The sequence below is a fragment of the Heptranchias perlo genome, chromosome 29 (assembly GCF_035084215.1).
Source record: "Heptranchias perlo isolate sHepPer1 chromosome 29, sHepPer1.hap1, whole genome shotgun sequence".
NCBI classification, from domain to species: domain Eukaryota; kingdom Metazoa; phylum Chordata; class Chondrichthyes; order Hexanchiformes; family Hexanchidae; genus Heptranchias; species Heptranchias perlo.
Window position 1 is genome coordinate 6,477,517 of NC_090353.1, and position 24,074 is coordinate 6,501,590.

At 45.0% G+C, this 24,074-nt stretch overlaps 1 protein-coding gene across 11 annotated transcripts in view; it reads left to right on the top strand.

Annotated features, from left to right (window-relative positions):
- The window catches only part of eps15l1a (epidermal growth factor receptor pathway substrate 15-like 1a), a 332,219-nt gene that overhangs the window by 175,586 nt on the left and 132,559 nt on the right, over positions 1-24,074 (top strand). For all 11 annotated transcript variants that reach the window (XR_010957886.1, XM_067968026.1, XM_067968036.1 and 8 more), the window contains exons 19-20: positions 5,767-5,912; positions 13,661-13,715. Coding sequence is in view for 10 of the 11 variants with exons in the window: in XM_067968026.1 (XP_067824127.1) it covers positions 5,767-5,912; positions 13,661-13,715 (201 nt within the window). In the remaining variant the exon portion in view is untranslated. The remainder of the gene's footprint in view (positions 1-5,766; positions 5,913-13,660; positions 13,716-24,074) is intronic.

Sequence of the window (24,074 nt, forward strand, 5' to 3'; positions counted from 1 at the left end):
CATCTAGCGATTCTATTTTGGCTAACTGAACCATCCTTAATCCTTCTGTCTAACAGTAGCTGTACTGGGGTGTGTTCTGTTAATATTGTAAGTGGATTTAGTCCCACTATATAAGTAAAATGCTGCACTGCCCAAAAGACAGCTAGCAAGTGTCTTTCGCATACCGTATACCCCTGCTCTACTGGTGAGAGCATACGTGAGGCGTACGCTACTGGTCGTAATTTTCCGTGTGTCTCCTGTAATAGAACTGCTGAGAGGGTGGTGTCTGTGGTAGCCACCTCCAATGAAAACGGTTCCGTTGGATTTGGGGTTTTTAAAGCAGGCGCAACAGCTAGTGCTTGCTTTAGATCAGTCATGGCCTGGGTGTGTTCTGTTTTCCACTCCCAGGCCACATTCTTTTTTAATAATTCCATCAGTGGGGCCGCCTTTGTGGCGAATCCATCAATATGGTCCCTGCAATATCCCACCAACCCTAAGAAGGACCTTAACCCTTTCACATCCCCCGGAACAGGGAGTCTGCCAACTGTCTCTACCCTTCGCTTGTCAATGTCCCTTTGTCCCGGCGTCAGAATCATTCCCAAGTAAGTAACTTTTTGTTTCATGATCTGCGCTTTTTTAGGGTTAATCTTTAATCCCAAGTCATGTAACAACTGCAGTAATTCACTTAGCAGTTGATAATGTTCCTTCTTGGTTTCAGTTTGTAGGAGTAAGTCGTCTACATACTGCATTAAACATTCAGGCCTTGAGAATCCTTTTAACCCTTCCCTCAGCCGTTGGTGAAATATGGACGGGGAATTGTGAAACCCCTGCGGCAGGGCGGTCCATGTATATTGCTGTCCTTGGAAAGTAAATGCAAATTTATATTGACATTCTTTCTCCAGTGGAATAGACCAAAAACCGTTACTTATGTCCAAAACCGTAAACCACTGCGCATCCTCATTTTGTCGAACTACTGTCTCTGGGCTAGTTGCTACTGTAGGGGCTGTTAACGGGGTGACTTTATTTAATTCTCTGTAGTCTATCGTTAGTCGCCAGCTACCGTCGGGTTTCCTTACTGGCCAAATAGGTGCGTTATTAGTAGAAGCTATTGGTCTTAGAGTCTGCTGCAGCAAGGGATATTATCACCTTCTCTATCTCTTCTTCTGCTTGTTTTGGGAAACCATACTGCTTCTGTGGTTTGGGATCTGGACCTTGTATACACACACTCCCGGTCATTTTCCCACAATCATGTTTATGTCGGGCAAATACTATTGAGTTTTGTACAATAATCTGTTGTACTTCACGATCGTTACTCATTTCTCCTGGTTCTATCCACATTTCCCCGATCGTGCCTATCCTATCCCGATATTCCCCCACCGGGACGAGTGTGTGATTTATACTGCCCATGCCCAAAGGCATTTGCTAAATCATACAATTAACAGGGTCGAAGCAGAATCCCGCTTTGGCCATATAGTCACTCCCTAATATATGTTCTTGTTCTCTAGATAATTTAATAAGGACCACTGAATGCTCTATCACTATGTCTCCCACACCGACTTCCAACGGTACACTCACATATCCCACTTGTGAATGCCCTGTGAATCCACTTAGAATAATTTTGTTTTGAATTTTCCAATCTATGTCATTGATCTGAGTGGTGTTAACGGTGGTTCGAGATCCCCCTGTGTCCCAAAGAAATGTAAGAGGGCGGCCTCCGACCCTACCATTCATTAGGGGTCTCCCCATGTCATCCAACCGCGCGTCACACACCCATAACGGAGAGGCCCGAGACCGTCATTGCAGTTCAGGGTACAACCCGGAACTCGGTGATATTTCTATCGTATCACACTGAGGACTTGGTCTATTCGGCCCTTCCACGGGTAGGCTCTGATTTCTTCCCCGACCTGCACTCTCTTGTCTTGGGTTCGGGCAGTCCCTTGCGAAGTGTCCCTCTTGGCCACAGTTATAGCATTTGGACACCTCGCCTTGAGTTCTCCCCGTTCCTGAGAAGTTTCCTTTGCCTCTACCTCTTCCCACTGTCTGATAAGCTGGAGGGGGTTCCCCCTTAGTAGGTCCCCTCCCTTCATTTCTCCAAATTATCACCTGATCTTTAACAAGCATTGCTCTGTCCCCGGATGCCTTGGATCGTTTGGGTATTTCCCTTTCCCATACTCTAACCATCTTCCTAATTATCCAGGGTTTCGTATGTGTGTCATCAGCAGGGTCAAACTGATCTAGTGCCTTCCTCGACTCCTCAGTGCCATGCGACACTAGTGTTCTCAGCCATCGGTTCCTAACCTCCCGCTGTAAATTATCCCTGTCTAAGTCTGTACCATAGACCCCCTGAAACACCGCCCAAATGCGAGCCGGAAATACAGTGGGGTGTTCACCTTTCCTTTGATAGCATCTCATTAGCGCCTCCACTGGATCCCCTCTGTTATCGCCCATGACAGATAATACCTGGTCCTTTAAGGCTTCATTTGTGCCTCTACCAAGTTTTTGTTCCTCCGGTAGGGCGGAGTGTATATGTGGGTGTAGGCACATTAGGATTAATTTCCTTTCCTCAGCATCATCTAAGCCGTGTATCGCTCTCTGTTGCCTGACCGCTCGGAACAACTCCCTAGGATCATCCCCAGGTGCACACGTTCCAATATCTTTCGCAATAACCCTCAGTTCCTGTACCCCAAGTGGGGTGGAATATGTCATATCCTGACCATCTTCCCCCATCTGTGCTCTAGTAGTTACCAGGGGGGCCATTGGGGCAGACGGTTTTTTCTGCTCTGGAGCATATGCTGGCGGTGGGTCCCCTAGTGGAGGTTCCCTATCACCGCTGCTGTATCTATCCGCCTTGTCTGCTAAATCATCCCAATCTACATCCCCTAAACCACTTTCTTCACTTCTCCCGGGTGCAAAAGCACACAATATGCCCCTCTGTGCGGCTAGCTGATCTTGCAGCCTCCCTATCACTCTCTGACACGTTGTGTGATCGCCAGTACTACTCCTCTTCTCCTGAGCTGCTCTGTGAATCACATTCATAGCAGTTTTTAAATCACCACATTGTTGTTTCCATCTCTCCACCTCAGCTTTAGCTGCTTGGGCTTCTCCCTCTCTCTTATTCTTTTCATTAGTCAATTTTTCGCACTGTAACTGATACTGGTTCATGTGCATCAAATCTGCACTTCTCTGTCCCTGTCGATCAGTTACCTTCGCACTAAGGCGGGCTATCTCCTCACGGAGTTTTTTATTCTCTTCCCCTAATTCGTCCTGGATTTTCTGAGTCTCTTCTTTCTCTCTCCTAGCCTGCTGTCGGCATTCTATCCATTCCTCAAGTAAACATCCGATCGCTACGGACTTTTGTATCTTTTTAAATTTCCTATCTGACATCTTTGTTTGCGCAATTTTCCAAAGGACCTCCCCAGCGGGCATTCCCTTGTCTCTAATGTGACCCACATAATTCCCGTATTGCGGCCACTTCCCTATTACATATTTTTGAAGGAGTCCCTTCCAATCAAAACAGTCCAAGTCCCCAGGGCTTGGTGATTTCCCTTTATTCGTCATCTTACGTTATTAACTATGAATTAACTCAAACTCCTGTTCTCTGTATACTTTGCCAAATTCGGTTCGCCTCGAGGCTCCCACTGACGCAACGGAGAGATTTATCCTCGAGCCCACCCAGGGACGCCAAATATGTTGACCGGAAGTTAACGGTTTTGGCTTAGTACACAGAGGAAGAGTCAATTCTCTCTTAATTCTCAATTCGCTTTATTAACGTTATTAGATCACGTACATACCGCTTATACGTCTAGTTAGATATAGGCATGTAGTTTACAGCAGGTTATACAGGTTTATACTCAAACTAGGATTTAAACGCACATCCACTAAGTTTCCTGAGTAATACTCCCCGAGTATTAGGCTTTAAACGCACACCCACTAGGTTTTCCTGACAACACTGCCAGAGTGGTCCCAGAATAGAAAGGATATTATATTACCCGGAAAAGAGAGACGCTGCTGGCCAGGCAATTCTCCCTCTTACTCCCGACGTCGTCTCCATGTCCCCGACGCAGTCTTTACGTCCCTGACGTAAGGTATTCACTTCCACGAGGGTTAGTCTCCAGAGTCTCCTTCACAAACAAAGACACAAACACACACCAACAAAAACACACACTGACTCTCTCTCTTGCTCACAAACAAACAAAGACACACACACACTGAGACCAAACCAGCAACTCTTCAGCTTTTATTCCCCAAGTCTGTCTTTTCGAACGATGCTGTCTTCCCGGTTGGCTCAAAGTTGCTGGAGTGACCGATGTCATCCCCTGATTGGCTCTATTCCAAGAGCCCAGGTAGCATCACCGTTCCTTTGTCTCTGTAAGAAGCGGAACGAATTCAAACCGGTTCTGGCCAGTTCAGACCAGTGACTGAACTCCAGGTCACCTCAGTTCAAAAGGTCAGTGTCTTTGTTAGCACTTCGAATTCAGCTCAGCAGTCTTCTGCAGCCTCTGGCCAACAGTAGGAATAAATGGGTCATTTTCAGGTTGGCAGTTTGTAACTAGTGGGGTGCCGCAAGGATCAGAGCTTGGGCCTCAGCTGTTCACAATATATATCAATGGCTTGGATGAGGGGACCGAGTGTAATGTATCCAAGTTTGCTGATGATACAAAGCTAGGTGGGAAAGTAAGCTGTGAGGAGGACCAAAGAGGCCGCAATGGGATATAGACAGGTTAAGTGAGTGGGTGAAATGTAGCAGATGGAGCATAATGTGGGGAAATGTGAAATTACCTTGGTAGGAAGAAGAGAAAATCAGAATATTTTTTAAAAGGTGGGAGACTAAGAAATCTTGGTAGTCAGAGGGATTTGGGTGTCCTTACCCACGAAACTCAAAGTTAACCTGAAGGAACAGCAAGCAATTTTAGGAAGGCAAATGGTATGATAGTCTTTATTGCAAGGGGTTGGAATATACGAGTAAGGAGGTCTTGCTGCAATTATATAGGGCTCTGGTGAGACCAAATCTGGGGTACTGTGTACAGTTTTAGTCTCCTTACCTAAGGAAGGATATACTTGCCTTAGAGGCGGTGCAATGAAGGTTCAGTAGATTGACTCCTGGGATGAGATGGTTGTCCTATGAGGAGAGATTGAGTAGAATGGGCCTGTCGTCTCTGGCGTTTAGAAGAATGAGAGGTGATCTCATTGAAACGTATAAAATTCTGAGAGGGCTTGACAGGGTAGATGCTGAGAGGTGTTTCCCCTGGCTGGAGAGTCTGGAACTAGGGGGCATAGTCTTAAGATAAGGGGTTGGCCATTTAGGACCGAGATGAAGAAAAATTTCTTCACTCAGAGGGTTGTGAATCTTTGGAATTCTCTACCCCAGAGTACTGGGATCGATAGATTTTTGAACACTAAGGGAATCAAGGCATATGGGGCTAGGGCGGGAAAGTGGAGTTCAGGTAGAATCAGCAATGATCTTATTGAATGGTGGAGCAGGCTCGAGGGGCCGTATGACTTACTCCTGCTCCTATTTTTTATGTTCTTATGTAGTCATCGACCTGAAATGAAAACTCTTGTGTGTCTCTCCACAGATTCTGTCTGACCTGCTGAGTGTTTCCAGCATTTTCTGTTTTTATTTCAGATTTCCAGCATCTGCAGTAATTTGCTTTTGTTTTAGTCACTAACTTCTAATGTTCTGCATGTTTGCCCATTATAAATCCTTAGCCTTCCATCTACCCTTTACCTCACATCCTGCTGTCCTGTGCTAAATCTGGCTCCTTTTCACCCTGGTTTTCTCTACAGATCCATTTGGTGCTGATCCATTTAAAGAAACCGACCCGTTCCGTAGCGCATCATCTGACGAGTTCTTCAAGAAGCCTCCAAAGAGTGATCCTTTCACATCATCATCCTCCGACCCGTTCAGCAGGGAGCCCACAGTGCCACCTAAAGTAAGTGTACCTTTGGAGTCCTGGGGTGGGAGGGGGGCTCCTAATCAGAGCAGGAAACACTGCTTTTATGTTGGTACTTAAGTAATTTGGATCCCAGAGATGTGTGTCCATTAGCTGACCCTCTTTATTTATATTACTAAATTTGGACTTGGTATTGTTTTTGGGCCCACAGTTCTGCTGCTGGGGTACGAGTGCCAGATTTAATACTGTAAACCTGGAACCTGATCAGGAACATTGGAACAGGATGAGGCCATTCAGCCCCTCTAGTCTGTTCCGCCATTTACTTACATCATGGCTGATCAATATCTTAACTCCATTTACCCGCCTTGGATCCGTAACCTTTAATACCCTTGCTTAACAAAAATCTATCAATCTCAGTTTTGAAATTTTCAATTGACTCCCAGCCTCAACGGCTTTTTGGGGGAGAGTTTTCCAGATTTCCACTACCCTTTGTGTGAAGAAGTGCTTCCTGACATCACCCCTGAATGGCCTAGCTCTAATTTTAAGGTTATGCTCTCTTGTTCTGGACTATCCCACCAGAGCAAATAGTTTCTCTCTATCTACCCTATCAAATCCTTTAATTATCTGAAACACCTCGATTAGATCACCTCTTAATCTCCTATACTCAAGGGACTACAAGTCTGGTCTTTGCAACTTGTCCTCATGATTTAACCCTTTTATCCCCGGTATCACTCTGGTGAATCTTTGCTGCACTCCCTCCGAGACCAATATATCCTTCCGGATTACAGAAACTGGTTTCTCTTAACCTGACCGAAACAAGCATCAGTGTAAAAGTGGTTGAAACCTCAACATTTGCTCTGAACCTAAGCTGACCTTTTGACTGTTCTGCATTTTCACTTCTGTGATCTAGCGGCAAACTGCCAAGTGACTATGATTTTCAATGGAGCAGCCTGAGTGATGTTTGGGAGGCGTTGCCATTTCTAAAGAACTGCATGAATAATTACTGATGTTTGCTACTTAATCAGGAAGAGAATCATAGAACTGTAGGAGTACATTTGTGAAAGACTTTAATCTGACTGGGGACATTAATACCATACTGTAGTGGTGTTTAAATCAATAGTTTCAGTTTATTCTGGGTCTGTTTTCTGAGGCATGTGCAACATTAGGCCCTCATTAGATTTCTGACCGTTGGATCCTTTGTGCCAGTGAATGGGAGGATCATGTTAAAGATGGCAGTATTTCTTTAACGTCCGTATGTAATATATCAAAATCAGCACCTGTGTCATGTATCCCATTCAAAAGTCCTATGTAAACCGTTCTTATGGGGAGACACGTGTTAAGATGTTTATTCTTAGTGTTACGTTTACCCGTGATGCCATTAGGTGGCACTGCGATAGAAAGTTCAATGTTGAAACGTCACATTTGCTTGTCACACCACACTCGGTGTTCTGGAGGGTGCTGATGTTTTGGTCAAGCTTGGAATTATGTTTAATACTAGGAACTGGCTGATTTAAAAAAAATATAAATATATTTTGGCCCCACTCCCTGCAGGCTGGCTTATTTTACAATTTTTTTTACTTTAGGCTGCTTATACATAAACAAGATTAACTTTGGGCCTATGGCCCTAACCCGTATTGCCGGACAAATTTCTAGCTTCGCTTGGCCTCAAAATCTAAAATATTCCTGCCTGCGGCCCCATAAGACCATGGTCCACGCTTGTGGGATAAAAGGTGGTAAATGTGACCGAGGTCATCGGGTCATCCTACAAGCTCTGTCCGATCTCGCAACTATTTATAAACAAAATTAAAATCTAATTCCATGGGACCTGCTCCCCACGCAGCTTGAAAAACATTAAATTTTGCCGTCCAAGTTTGCCATCTACTCCAAGGCCTCTGGTGATATGGAGTGAGTAGAAGCTATTCCATCAGGGAAGGAACCTACCAAGCAATGGTTCACAAGATGCTCCATGGTTTGGATAACCTCTCCACAGTCCAGCTCACCTCTGAGAAATTTAATTCTGTGGCCTTGTCCCCGCTCTTTTCAGTTCTTGTTTTCTTTGTGTGTGTGTCTCTCTGTCTCTCTCTCTCTCTCTCTCTCTCTCTCTCTATTGCCCCCCTTGCGCGCTCTCTCTCTGGAGTGTGGCACCATCCAGCCCTGCTCTTCGTAGCTCTGCAATTTCACCCCTTAAAAAAAAAATTAAAATCCTGGCCCCGGTCCATCCTCCTCCCAGCTCTGCAGTGCAGTCTGTTAGTGGGGGCCACTTTTATTTTTTTGAAAGCTTTGCTGCTCCAAATCATCAATATTCTTATAATTAATAATCTTAATAAACAAAAGTGTTGAAAGAAAATGAGAAAAACACTCTTCTTAATGCCCCTCTGATTTTTCTCCCGAGTTGCTCGCAGCAGTGTCCAGGAGATTAATCTTTAATTCTTGGAGGGTTGGCAACCCTACCTAGAAACATAGAAAGGTTACAGCACAGAAGGAGGCCATTTGGCCCATCGAGTCCATGCTGACTCACTCTGTATCATCAGAGGCCTTGGAGTGGACGGTGAGATTTAATGTTGTTTTTCAAGCTGCCAAATGAAAGAAGCTGGGCAAAGGGCCACATTTACATCTTCCGTCGAGGGGGGGAAAAAATATTCGATAGCGAGCAGGAGGGATATTGGGGTGAGGTGGGCGCAAAGGCAATGTCAAAGAGCAAGGTTTTGAGGAGGCTTTTGAAAGCGGGGAGGGAGGTGATGAGTCACAGGAAACAAAGCAGATTGAGGCTGTGGAGGATTTGAAAGAAAATGTATAAAAAATAATATAACTAATCCCAACCTCACTTTAACACTGAGTTGTCGTGCATGGTTCCAGATGGCACTTCTGTTGATATATAGGGCTGCACCCCTAACCCATGCAGGCAATGGTAAGTATGCTGCAAACTTAAAGCTTAAAATAAATCTGCTGGAATACTCATGGTAAATAGCACCTCTAGACTGAGAGATGCCTGGTATAACCAGGCACATGACTACATATGAAAGGCAAAATAGTGCAAGTTCAGGAAATCTGAAACTAAAGACGGAAAACGCTGCAGGTCCATCTGTATCTGAAGAGGACTAACCCTGCTGTGTGTTTCCCCCTGCATTTTCTTTGCTTGTTGTACGTGACTGCATGGTGATTTACTGCAACATAAGAACATAAGAAATAGGAGCAGGAGCAGGTCAATCGGCCCCTCGAGCCTACTCCCCCATTCAATAAGATCATGGCTGATCTGATCCTAACCTCAAATCTAAATTCATGTCCAATTTCCTGCCCGCTCCCCGTAACCCCTAATTCCCTTTACTTCTAGGAAACTGTCTATTTCTGTTTTAAATTTATTTAATGATGTAGCTTCCACAGCTTCCTGGGGCAGCAAATTCCACAGACCTACCACCCTCTGAGTGAAGAAGTTTCTCCTCATCTCAGTTTTGAAAGAGCAGCCCCTTATTCTAAGATTATGCCCCCTTGTTCTAGTTTCACCCATCCTTGGGAACATCGTTACTGCATCCACCCGATCAAGCCCCTTCACAATCTTATATGTTTCAATAAGATTGCCTCTCATTCTTCTGAACTCCAATGAGTAGAGTCCCAATCTACTCAACCTCTCCTCATATGTCCGCCCCCTCATCCCCGGGATTAACCGAGTGAACCTTCTTTGTACTGCCTCGAGAGCAAGTATGTCTTTTCTTAAGTATGGACACCAAAACTGTATGCAGTATTCCAGGTGCGGTCTCACCAATACCTTATATAACTGCAGCAATACCTCCCTGTTTTTATATTCTATCCCCCTAGCAATAAAAGCCAACATTCCGTTGGCCTTCTTGATCACCTGCTGCACCTGCAAACTAACTTTTTGATTTTCTTGCACTAGGACCCCCAGATCCCTTTGTACTGCAGTACTTTCCAGTTTCTCGCCATTAAGATAATAACTTGCTCTCCGATTTTTCTTGCCAAAGTGCATAACCTCACATTTTCCAATATTGTATTGCATCTGCCAAATCTCCGCCCACTCACCCAGCCTGTCGATATCCCCTTGTAGGTTTTTTATGTCCTCCTCACTCTACTTTCCCTCCCATCTTTGTATCATCTGCAAACTTTGATATGTTACACTCGGTCCCCTCCTCCAAATCGTTAATATAGATTGTAAAGAGTTGGGGACCCAGCACCGACCCCTGCAGAACACCACTGGCTACAGGTTGCCAGTCTGAGAATGAACCATTTATCCCAACTCTCTGCTTCCTGTTAGATAACCAATCCTCCACCCATGCCAGAATATTACCCCCAATCCAGTGATTCTTTATCTTGAGCAATAATCTTTTATGTGGCACCTTGTTGGATGCCTTCTGGAAGTCCAAATACACTACGTCCACTGGTTCCCCTTTATCCACCCTGTACGTTATATCCTCAAAGAACTCAAGCAAATTTGTCAGACATGACTTCCCCTTCGTAAAGCCATGCTGACTTTGTCCTATTAAATTATGTTTATCCAAATGTTCCGCTACTGTCTCCTTAATAATAGACTCCAAAATTTTACCCGCCACAGATGTTAGGCTAACTGGTCTATAATTTCCAGCCTTCTGCCGACTACCTTTTTTAAATAAGGGTGTTACATTAGCCGTTTTCCAATCTGCCGGGACCTTTGCCGAGTCCAGAGAATTTTGGAAAATTATTACCAAAGCATCCACAATCCCTACTGCCACTTCCCTCAAGACCCTAGGATGTAAGCCATCAGGTCCAGGGGATTTATCCACCTTGAGTCCCATTAATTTACTGAGTACCAATTCCTTAGTGATTTTAATCGTATTTAGCTCCTCCCCCCCTAGAGCCCCCTGTTTGTCCAGTGTTGGGATATTCTTAGTGTCCTCTACCGTAAAGACTGAATAAACCACTGAATGAGTGAAGGCTGCATAACTGTCGCATTGTTCTGGACTAGCCGTTCCAAAATTTGGACTCATGTCAACAACAACAACTTGCATTTATATAGTGCCTTTAACATAGTAAAACGTTCCAAGGTGCTTCACGGGAGCATTATTAAACAGAATTTGACACCGAGCCACATAGAGATATTAGGATAGGTGACCAAAACCTTGGTCAAAGAGGTAAGTTTTAAGGAGCATTTTAGAGGAGGAGAGAGAGGTAGAGAGGCGGGGGGGTTTATGGAGGGAATTGCAGAGCTTTGGGCCTAGGCAGCTGAAGACATAGCTGCCAATTGAGGGGCGATGGAAATCGGGGATGCACAAGAAGCCAGAATTTGATGAGCACAGAGATCTCGCAGGGTTGTAGGGCTGGAGGAGGTTACAGAGATAGGGAGGGTCGAGGCGGTGGAGGGATTTGAACACCTCATAAATCGGTGAGGTTGCATTGTAAACTTGGCGAGTTTATTCAAATGAAAATTCAGCAAAGTTAGTTTTATAAGTGTTGTAGCAATCAATATGATCGGTTGTCAAACCATGAGAGATCATTCAGATTGCCCTGATAGTGCTATCTCTTTTGTATGTCCTGGTGCTTAACAGAATTCTGGTTAAAACTACCCGCGAAGAACAGATCTGACTCAATCTATTAGTTGAATTATCTTCAGTGAACAAAATGCTCCCTGAATCACAGTTTAAAAATGCAGAAGCGGTTTCTGATTATTGAAAAAGAAAGCTTTTTGAGGGACTGGGCAGTGCTGTGGGTTAGAGCAAGGTTCTTTCTCCAGTGAGAAAGTCGCCTTAATCTAACCTTAATCTGCAAAAAAGAGTAGAATTCCAAAGGGCTTCACAACCATTTAATTATTTTCAAAGTCCAGTAATTGTTCTATAGGCAAACATGGTAGCCAATTTGCACACAGCAAGGTCCTACTAACAGCAAATTAGAGAAATGACCAGTTAATGTGTTTTCGTGGTGTTGGTTGAGGGATGTATGTTGGCCAGGACACTGGGAGAACTTCCCCGCTCTTCAGATCTTTTACATCCACCTGCTCAGATAGACAGAGCCTTGGTTTAACACCTCATCTGAAAGACAGCTCCTCCAACAGTGCAGAACTCCCTCAGTATTGCATTGAAGCGTCAGCCTAGATTTTGTACTGAAGCATCCAAAGTGAGCCATGACCACGTGACTCTGCAGTGTGCATGCTACCACTGAGCCAAGCTGAGGCAATGACATGTTCAAGGGTTTTGAAGAGAAAGGGGGAGGTTGGAGATGGAACGGTGGGCAAAGGATTTTTTGAGGAATTACATGACAAGATAGAAACATTGTGGTTTGGCTTAATCTGTCCATCTTGGTGTTTATCCTACATATGAGCAGTAGTGCTAATCCCATGGGGATGGGGGGAGGGCAGTGATCTTATTGCCTTACAGGTCAAAGTGTGAAGCTGAAGCACTTAACATCTAATATTCTGAAGTCTAAACAAGCCAACGCCCTTATCATTAGAGGTTCTGATGACGACCTGGAACAGGGTTTTCACTTGTCCCCTCCAATTCAGATTGTCGGTGGTGGTAGATATAAATCATGTGGGACATGGGTTGGGTTTGCCATTTTGGGGCCTGGCCATTGGTGGGCTGACTTACGGGCCATACACTTTTAGGCCTGTATTGTTCTTCCAACGTCTAGTGAAGGTCCCGGCTCCAGACAGGCAAAAGTGCTAACAATGCTTGTGCACAATAAATGGGACAGATTTGGCACAATTGAAATTATTAACAATGGGGTACTAGAAATGTAGTCATTGGGTCAAAAATCAATGACTGGAAGAGCTGGTCTTCTGGTATATGATGGTAACTAATCGGGAAAAATTTGAGAATGAGAAAGATGTCTGTATGAAGAGAATTCTTGTTTTGGAGAAGTTTTGTTGTCCTTTGGCATGTCTTGGTGCATAGAGCTGTATGCATTCGGACAATATGTAGCCTGCAGGAAATGTCATATGATGTGGAAGAAAATAAAGAGAAGTAAGACTTGCATTTATACAGCGCCTTTCATGACCTCAGGATGTCCCAAAGTGTATTACAGCCAATTAAGTACTTTTGAAGTGTAGTCAAAAATGTGGGGAAAACGTGGCATCCAATTTGCGCATAGCAAAGTCCCACAAACAGTAATGAGATAAATGACCAGATCATCTGTTTTTTTTAATGATGTTGGTTGAGGGATAAATATTGGCCAGGACACTGGGGAGAACTCCCCCTGCCCTCCTTCGAAATAGTGGCCATGGGGTCTTTTACGTTCACCTGAGGGGGCAGACGGGGCCTCGGTTTAACATCTCATCCGAAAGACGGCACCTCTGACAGTGCAGCACTCCCTCAGTACTGAGCTGGAATGTCAGCCTAGATTATGTGGTCAAGTCTCTGGAGTGGGACTTGAGCCCACAACCTTCTGGCTCAGAGGTGAGAGTGCTACCGTTGAGCCAAAGCTGACACCACTGCAGGGAAGAAACACTGTACACTGAATTAAACCACATTAGGAGAATGATCAGCATTCCATGAGTATTCCGTATCCCAGACGTTCCTGAGTGTTTGCACGTTTTTGCTTCACTTTAACCCTGTTGCGTTAATCGGAGCTCCGTACAAGTGGCACTGCGGATACTGAGAGGATTTCAGACTCTGAACACTAATGTGTTTTAACTGTGATTTTCTTGTGGCTTGTTACTTTAACCCGTGCCTTGCTGAATATAACCAGATGATTTAAGATTATCAACGCCATGTTAAGATGAATGTAGTCGCATTGACAGTTGGGTGAAGGTTGTGAAGAGATTGGAATCATGCAATATTTTAATTAACTTTTTTTTTGAATTTTAGGCCGACCCCTTTGGAAGTAGTGATCCTTTCGCACCTGCAGCCTCCAAGGGCCCAGGTGAGTCGATGGCCGATTTATGTTGTGAAGTGAATGTACGCTCAGTCTTGTCTGTCGTTAAACGGTGATCAACGTTCCACTGGTCCCAGTGCAGCAATCCTCAGAAAATCAAGTTTGAGAAATATTGGAATACATGGTTCCTGGCTGTAGGTGTTGCTAGTGTGTGTATACAGGACACTGGCAGCATCTGGTGACAATAACTGAGTGTCAATAGTAGTCAAAAAGATTTTATCTCTTAGCCTGATTGATTTGATATTGTTGATATCCGGAGAGATAGGCCCACAGTGATTTGTTCATTCTCCAAATATATGTTGTACAAGATCATAGGCATCAGGTCCTAACTATCCTACTGATTTCCAATTTAATGCAGAGAAAATACTGTATTGGATCGATTCTTGTGACGCACAGTAGCTTGAATTGACTTGTTGGTACTCTATCATGTATTGATTGCTGTCTTGCTGAACTAATTTTTTATTGTCCAATGGAGAATGTGAGATTATGAATACTGAGCATATTCAAAAATGTATCAGATACTACTGGGGTGGGTTTGTTATGTACTGTAACATCCAAGTCACTAATTGCAGCCTGTATATCGAGGTGTTAAAACTTAAACACCAGGTAATCCTTTCTGCACTTTGAGGGGGAAAGAGATTTAAGTGTCTACACAGAGGGTAGTGTTTTATTTTCTCTAGTTTTCCCTTTCCTGAAGGCAGCAGCTTTTGCTGCGGTACGATTCAATAAGGACCAAATGTCCTTCAGTAGCTCACTGTGGTGGGAGTCATGGTTATATCTGATCCTGTAATCGCTCCCCATCCACAGGACCACTTTCAGCAGAGTCATTGGATAATTATCAGGAATGTGAATCCTGATGATTTTTTTCCCCCCCCACCGTGGATCTGGCTGAGATCGGTTAACTCTACAGAGCCCAGGGGTGGATTGACTGTTGGACCTTTTTGGTTTGGATGGCTCGCTGCTTTTATCCATTGAAGCGTTGAGGGAGGGGTGTGCAATGTTTCATGTTTCTTATTAGTTACACCACAGTTAGTCTAAATGCCGACTTTGTAAAGTGCTGAATTGCAGAGTCGGGTAATATTTGTCTTGGCCTTTTTAAAAATATCTAGATAAGATATGAATCTACAGATTTGTAGTATGTACGCCGGCAGCAGAATAAAATAGATACTTGCTCTTGTCAGATTCAGGAAGGTGCTTAAGAATGTTGGTGTATCTTGTGCTGCTATCCAAAAAGAAACAAGGTGGGGCTGGTAGAGTATATAGTCAGGGGGCTGTGTTTGACAAACATTGATGTGAAGCCCTTGGGTACATATGCTCATTGAGAATACTGGCGCTGAATGCTTTATTGGTTTATCTAATTTTTTATTTGTGTGTATAAAAGATAAAGTATGTTAATAGTAAATGGCACCCAATGAAGCATAACTTGCCTCAGGTTAATTGTAGAATTAAACTTTCTACATTGCCCTAACAATGTGCTTTAACCCCAACCTCAGAAGAACTCCTCCAACTGGACCAGTGTTATATTTGTATTTCCTACATAAGCCACCCTTGTGTCTTCTCTAAAGATTGCCAATTTGTGCCAAATTAGACATGGTTTTGTCCTCGTTTGGCATTAGGAGTAGGATTGAGACTGTCAAATATGTGCAAAATGCGTTTGGGACAGGGAGCATCAACTTGTCTGGATTTGAACTCTGTGACAAGAAGGGAGATTTCTGCTGTATTGCTTTAGAAAGCATAAATTAATTTACAGTTGTTTTCAGTCAGCTGTATCTTGAAAGAAATCTTTGTCTGTGACAGCTGAGTGGCCAATACATGTAACTGATCATATCCATCCACATATGCAATTAGAGTTGGCTGGCCTTTTAGTGCCATTGCCTATGTTCAGAGATTAATTGAGACCAAGGTTGCTTGGTGGCATGGGCAGTCTGTCTTTGAAATGTTAATTTATATGAGCTCACAGACTGAGGAATAAATGGATTAGTTATCCTAGATGGCTGAACCATCAAGGCAAATGTTTCGAGGAAGAGGGTTAATATCTCAGCATTAACAAGCCCACGGGATCCAAGGGAGAGTGGCAAGTTGGATCCAAAATTGGCTCAGTGGCAGGAAGCAATGAGTAATGGTCAACGGGTGTTTTTGTGAGTGGAAGGCTGTTTCCATTGGGGTTCCGCTCAGTACTAGGTCCCTTGCTTTTTGTGACATATATTAATGATTTGGACTTAATCATGCCCCCTACATTTAAGAAGTTTGCAGATGATACAAAAATTGGCCAAGTGGTTGATAGTGAGGAGGAAAGCTGTGGACTGCAGGAAGATATCAATGGACTGGTCAGGTGGGCAGAAAAGTGGCAAATGGAATTCAATCCAGAGAAGTGCGAGGTAATGCATTTGGAAAGGGCAAACAAGGCAATGGAGTACACAATAAATGGGAGGATACTGAAAGGTGTAGAGGTAGTGAGGGACCTTGGAGTGCATGTCCATAGATCCCTGAAGGTAGCAGGACAGGTAGATAAGGTGGTTAAGAAGGCATATGGGATACTTTCCTTTATTAGCCGAGGCATAGAATATAAGAGCAGGGAGGTAATGCTAGAACTGTATAAAACACTAGTTAGGCCACAGCTTGAGCACTGTGTACAGTTCTGGTCACCACATTACAGGAAAGATGTAATTGCAGTAGAGAGGGTCGAGAAATGATTTATGAGGATGTTGCTAGGACTAGAGAATTTTGGCTATAAGGAAAGATTGGATAGGCTGGGGTTGTTCTCTTTGGAAAAGAGGAGGCTGAGGGATGATTTAATTGAGGTATATAAAATTATGAGGAGCCAAGATAGAGTGGATAGGAAGGACCCATTTCCCTTTGCAGAGTGGTCAATAACCAGGGGGCAAAGATTTAAAGTTATTGGTAGAAGGATTAGAGGAAAACTGAGGAAAAATGTTTTCACCCAGAGGGTGGTGGGGGTCTGGAACTCACTGCCTGAAAGGGTGGTAGAGGCAGAAACCCTCAACTCATTTAAAAAGTACCTGAAGTGCCATGACCTACAAGGCTACGGACCAAGTGCTGGAAAGTGGAATTAGGCTGGGTGGCTCATTTTCGGTCGGCGCGGACATGATGGGCTGAATGGCCTCCTTCTGTGTTGTAAATTTTCTATGATTCTATGACCACTTTCCCTCAAGGTGTGGATCCTGTTGAGCTCTTACGTTGCTGTTCTTCAAGAGAGTGAGCTACAACATAGAAGAACTTGACTTTGATAGGAATCATGATCCTCGCTGCTCAACTTTAATTCAGTTCTGAATTGCTATCCGTATTCCACGAGGTGGGCAGCAATATTGCACCATCCATGTATTGAAGTGTACTGTAAGGGCCTACAAAAGGCCCTCTCATCCAAAAAAAACTAATTGCATAATGAACTGTGCAAGAAATATTCCAGAAAAGGATATTTTAATTCCTTGTGAACTGATTCAATCTTTATTTTATGTTTTGTAGGTTTCATTTTCTGTGTCTTACTGTTTGTGTAATATCTTGCAAATTTTTTGTTGTTGTCAGGTAAATGTTTAATGTGAGCAGAAACCATCACCATGTTTACAGCCTCCAAATCAAGCGACTGCAGAATCAGTGTTTCTGTTTGCCTGATGTGGAATACGTATTCTCTCTTGTAGGGTCACATCTCACTTACCCAAGTTTAGAGAGCTGCTGAGCCGAGGCTTAGGCACTCCCAGTGTGTGCAAGGGTACTGCTGGAGTTTAACCAGCTAAAACTGTGCAGCTTACCAGAGCTGCATGTCCAGCTAAGACTACGTTACTTATGTTGGTATTGGGTTGCTGGGTTATTATTTTTGTATCTTCACACTTTTCTCTTGGAGATGAGTGTGAAGTAGTGGAAAGATTTGCAGGCTGATAAACTGTCTGACAGGCCGCGACGTGAATGCTCCTTCCATGGCCGTGACCATCGTTATACCAGCTGATAGGGTGTTTAGTCCTATACGGCGGGAGGGTTTTATGGGTTCCCCCAACCCAGATGATGGAGGCCCCCCACACCCACTGAACATGAGTCTCCCACTGGATGTCAACCCAGAATTCAGAGCCAGAGCTCCGGTCTCCATTCGCCGGGATTGTTTGGAGTGGGGTTCAAACCCTGCACCTTCTGACTCACAGGAGTGAATGTTGCCAAAGGCTTGCTCCATGGCTTGCCAGGTTATCTGGAGACAAGTGGGAAGAATCCTGATCCCCAGTGATAGATTTACCCGTCCAAATTCCATTAACGAGCGAGCTGGCTTATCGAGCGCTGCACTGTCGGAGGTGCCATCTTTCGGATGAGACGTTAAACTGAGGCCCCGTCTGCGCTCTCAGGTGGGCGTAAGTGATCCCGTGGCACTATTCGAAAAAGAGCAAGGGAGTCAGTGGCCCAGTGTCTTGGCCAATATTTATCCCGCAACCAACATCACTAAAACAGATTATCTGGTCATTATTACATTGCTGATTTGTGGGACCTTGCTGTGCGTAAATTGGCTGCCGTGTTCCCTACATTGCAACAGTGACTGCACTTCAAAATTACTTCATTGGTTGTAAAGCGTTTTGGGACGTCCTGAGGTCATGAAATGCAAGTCTTTGTTTCTTTGAGTCTTATCACAGCTGGTTGACTTAATTCCAAGCTTCCGTCACCAGGCATGTGATCTGGGAACTACCCAGACCCACAGAGACTGTGCTTAACTCTGCCCCCAAGGAAGATAATTAGTTGGTCATCCAACAACAGACAAGCTTGGGATTGAGCTCTCACTAGGTGGACAGCAGGTACCAGGAGCTTCACAAGAGTGGTGTGGTGAACAGCACAAGATGTGCAAGTGCATTGCTACCATCTTCTTGACCACAGCATTGCACACACCATATCCTATTGAATAGTGCCTGCACCAGTTGGAGTTTTAGCAGTAACCAATTCCCCCCCCCCCCCACCGCAACCCAGTTGTGATAGAAACAAGCCCTAGATACATGAGCAAGTGTTATCACACCCAACCTCCAGGTAATGCCTGCCAGGAGCTATGATCTCAAGTCTTGGAGTTTCCTTATCAGCTATACATCAGGCATCTGCATGGTGGAAAGATGTAGATGGGACAGTTTGCAATGTACCAGCCTCCTTATTCTAGATTTCCAAGTCCAATGTTGCAAACCAGACGTGCTGATCACCAGCTCCTTAATCCAGGTCCTCATGAAGGGCTTCAGCAATTATGTGCCCGCAGTGAGGTTGATCACCCCCCTCGCCCAGGATACTCAATGACTGGTTAGTGTAGGCCAGAACCCTCCCTGCTTGCAGCCACTTCCTGTTTTTGCTGCAAATCTACTTCTCAGCTTGATCTTGGATCTTGCACATGAGGCAGAGGAAGCTTTCCATTGTATGCCTGGAGCTCTGAATGTTTGTTAGAAATTTTGCATCTGCCAAGATATCTTCTTGGGTTATTGGCATCAGTTGCTTTGGTAAGCAGCCTGAGTGTATTCATTTTATGGGAGTGGACTCCTGTAGATAGTACACACTGCAGCATCTGTGCGCCGTTGGTGGAGGGAGTTGATGTTTAAGGTGGTGGATGGGCTGTCAATCAAGCAGACTGCTTTGTCCTGGATGGTGTTGAGCTGCTTCAGTGTTTTTGCAGTTCCACCCATCCAGGCAAATGGAGAGTATTGCTGATTGTGCCTTGTAGCTGGTGGAGAGGCTTTGGGGAGTCAGGAGGTGAGCCACTCATTGCAGAATACCCAGCCTCTGACCCTCTCTAATAGCCACAGCATTTATGTGGCTGGTCCAGTTGAGTTTCTGGTCAATTGCTGGTGGGGGATTCGGCGATGGTAGTGCCATTGAATGTCATGGAGAGATGGTTGGACACTCTCGTTGACGATGGTCATTGCCTGGCACTTATGTGTCACAAATGTTATTTGTCACTTATCAGCCCAAGCCTGGATGTTGTCCAGGTCTTGTTGCATACGGCATAGACTGCTTTATTATTTGAGGAATTGCGAATGGTGCTGAACACTGTGTAAACATCAGTGAACAGCCCCAATTCAGACCTTATCATGGAGGGAAGGTCATTGATGAAGCAGCTGAAGATGGTTGGACCTAGGATGCTGCCCTGAGGAACTTTTGCAGCGATGTCCTGGGGCTGAGATGATTGGCCTCCAACAACCACAACCATCTTCCTTTGTGCTAGGTATGACTCCATCCACTAGAGAGTTTTCCCCCGATCTCCATTGAATTCAGTTTTACTAGGACTCCTTGATGCCACACTCGGTCAAATTCTGCTTTGATATCAAGGGCAGTCATTCTCAGCTCACCTCTGGAATTCAGCTCTTTTGTCCATGTTTGGACCAAGGCTGTAATGAGGTCTGGAGCTGAGTGGTTCTGGCGGAACCCAAACTGAGCATCAATGAGCAAGTTATTGGTGAGTAAGTGCCGCTTGATAGCACTGTCAACGACACCTTCCATCACTTTGCTGATTGAGAGTAGACTGATGGGGTGGTAATTGGCCGGGTTGATTTTGTCCTGTTTTTTGTGGACATAACGTCCCTGGGCAAATTTCCGCATTGTCGGGTAGATGCCAGTGTTGTAGCTGTACTGGAACAGCTTGGCTATAGGCGGGGCTAGTTCTGGAGCACAACTCATCAGCGCTACAGCCGGGATGTTATCAGTACTCATACCCCCCGCTGTGTCCGGTGCACTCAGCTGTTTCTGAATATCACGTGGAGTGAATCGAATTGGCTGTAGACTGGCTTCTGTGATAGTGGGGATCTCGGGAAGAGGCTGAGAAGGGTCATCCACTCAGCACTTCTGACTGAAGGTGGCTTCAACCTTGTCTTTTGTGCTCGAGCTGGGCGCTGCCAGCATTGAGGATGGGGATAATCATGGAGTCTTCTCTTCCCATTAGCTGGATGTGGCAGGACTGCTGAGCTTTGACCTGATCCGTTGGTTGTTGGATTGCTTAGCTCAGCCTATAGCATGCTGCTTCCGCTGTTTAGCATCATATGCAGTCCTGTGTTGTAGCTTCACCAGGTTGGCACCTCATTTTCAGGTACGCCAGGTGCTGTTCCTGGCATGCTTTTCTACACTCCTCATTGAAGCAGGGTTGGTCATCTGGCTTGATGGTGATGGAGGAGTGAGGGATATGCCGGGCCATGAGGTTACAGATTGTGGTGGAATACAATTCTGCCGCTGCTGATGGCCCACAGCGCCTCATAGATGCCCAGATTTGAGCTGCTAGATCTGTTTTTAATCTGTCCTACTTAGTACGATGGTAGTGCCACATGAAACGGTGGAGGGTGTCCTCAAGTGTGAAGACGGGACTTGGTTTACACAAGGACTGTGCGGTGGTCACTCCTACAAGTACTATCGTGGACAGATGCATTTGAGGACGCGGTCAAATAGGTTATTCCTTCATGTTGGTTCTCTCATCACCTGCCGCAAACCCAGTCTGGCAATTTTGTCCTTCAGAACTTGGCCAGCTCAGTCAGTGATAGATCTACCCAGCCACTCTTGGTGATGGACATTGAAGTCCCCCACCCTCAGTATATTCTGTGCCCTTGCTACCTTCAGTGCCTCCTCCAAGTTGTGTCAACATGGAGGAGTGCTGATTCACCAGCTGAGGGAGGGTGTTGGGTGGTAATCAGAAGGAGGTTTCCTTCCCCATGTTTGACTTTTTTTTATTCGTTCATGGGATGTGGGCGTCGCTGACAAGGCCAGTATTTATTGCCCATCCCTAATTGCCCTTGAGAAGGTGGTGGTGAGCTGCCTTCTGGTTCCGCTGCAGTCCGTGTGGTAAAGGTTCTCCCACAGTGCTGTTAGGTCGGGACTTCCAGGGATTTTGACCCAACGACGATGAAGGAACGGCGATATATTTCCAAGTCGGGATGGTGTATGACTTGAAGGGGAATGTGCAGGTGGTGGTGTTCCCAATTGCCTGCGGCCCTTATCCTTCTAGGTGGTAGAGGTCGTGAGTTTGGGAGGTGCTGTCGAAGAAGATTTGGCGAGTTGCTGCAGTGCATCCTGTGGATGGTACACACTGCAGCCACGCTGTGCCGTTGGTGAAGGGAGTGAATGTTTAGGGTGGTGGATGGGGTGCCAATCAAGCGGGCTTCTTTGTCCTGGATGGTGTTGAGCTTCTTGAGTGTTGTTGGAGCTGCACTCATTCAGGCAAGTGGAGAGTATTCCATCACACTCCTGACTTGTGCCATGTCGATGGTGGAAAGGCTTTGGGGAGTCAGGAGGTGCGTCACTCGCCGCAGAATACTCAGGCTCTGACCTGCTCTTGTAGCCACAGTATTTATGTGGCTGGTCCAGTTAAGTTTCTGGTCAATGACATGAAGCCATGAGACTTCATAGGGTCCGGGGTCAATGTTGAGGACTCCCAGGGCCGCACCTACCTGACTGTATAACACTCTTTCCCCACCTCTGGTGGGTCTGTCCTGCCGATGAGGCAGGACGTACCCAGGGATGGTGATGGAGGAATCTGGAACGTTGGCTGATAGGTATGATTCTGTGAGTATGACTATGTTACGCTGTTGGTAGTCTGTGGGACAGTTGTCCCAGCTTTGGCATGTTCCCAGATATTAGTGAAGAGGGTCGACTGGGCTTTGTGTGCTTTTGTCGTTGCCGATGCTTAGGTCGCAGCCGAGTGGTCCGACCAGTTTTATTCTTATTATTTAATCTCTCTAAAGGTGGTAAGAGCAAACATATGATGAGATGGTTCCAGATATGAATCATTAAGTTGATTTATTTCACGGTAAGGTGAACATGCAGAACAGATTGGATTCTCATAATTCAATCTGTACAATTTATCTTTGCTAATACAAATTGAATAACACCATGCTACCCCACGTCATTGGGTTGCCTTAATTGAAATATGGTAGTTTTTAACTATCCTCCAGCGTTTCTAACCCCTTTGCTTCAGCAAAAGTCTCCGTTTTCTCTCAACAGACCTGACTGCCTTTTTAGCCTACCTGTTTCAAAGGTAGTCATGATGTGGAGATGCCGGTGATGGACTGGGGTTGACAATTGTAAACAATTTTACAACACCAAGTTATAGTCCAGCAATTTTATTTTAAATTCACAAGCTTTCGGAGACTTCCTCCTTCCTCAGGTAAATGTTCAGGAGCTCCTTGAAGCCTACGCATTTATACATATAGAACAATACACGGTGTTTACAGACTGCCCCTGCAACTGCCCGTTGCCAAGGCAATCACCGTGTTCAGACAGAGAGGTGTCACCTGCAGAACCCCCGAATACACATTCAACAAAAAAACAAAATTGTTGAATGTGTATTCGGGGGTTCTGCAGGTGACACCTCTCTGTCTGAACACGGTGATTGCCTTGGCAACGGGCAGTTGCAGGGGCAGTCTGTAAACACCATGTATTGTTCTATATGTATAAATGCGTAGGCTTCAAGGAGCTCCTGAACATTTACCTGAGGAAGGAGGAAGTCTCCGAAAGCTTGTGAATTTAAAATAAAATTGCTGGACTATAACTTGGTGTTGTAAAATTGTTTACAAATGTTTCAAAGGAACCATGCTAGCCTGTGTCCCACCCTCTGCTTATCCTCTTTCTGTGCACAGACAAAAAAGATCAAAGACTTTCCAGTACAATGGATGTGAGGTGTCTTTCGATTGCTGAGACAGTCAAATGAATTGTTTATTAATTACAGTCTATGGTGAAACATCAATGATAGCTCATTAGTATCTTAATTATCTATCATCCCTGCCTTTTTTAAAGCTTGTCTGATGGCAATATACTTTTTAGAAAAGTGGAAAAAAGGTAAAAAAAAATTCCTGTATGTGGCAACGATGTAGGAGAATTGTTTGGAGTCGTGCCTGATAGGCCACAAGGGTTAACTTGTATGACGATTTTGCTGTCACTGAAGAAAGACCAAGGAGTCCATCACACTTTCTCAGCACAATCTCAAAGGGCTGTGTCCAGGCTGACGCTGCTATCCCAAGGTACAAGATATGAATCAACAATTGGGACAGGTGTCCTTGTATTTTCTGGTCAATACCTTTTGAGCTTCCCCTCTTGAGCTGTGCAAGGCAACAGTACTGCACTAGGGGTATCCACCATCATGCTCAACTGGTTAGCGCACTGTTCAAGATAGTGAGTAGAGCCTAATGGATTCCTAGGCAATTCTGCCAACAATACAATATCATCTGCATTGGTGTGCTACAACGCTTTTAGAAATGGCAAGAACAGACACTCCAATGCCATCCCCGAAAACCCATCCACTACATCCATTAATGAAGCCCTTGAATAGAGTTTAGCTGCAGTGGCTAGCCGTGCCTCACTCTTTTGGTGGAGCATCTCTCATCCATACGTAGATCTTCGAGCTGG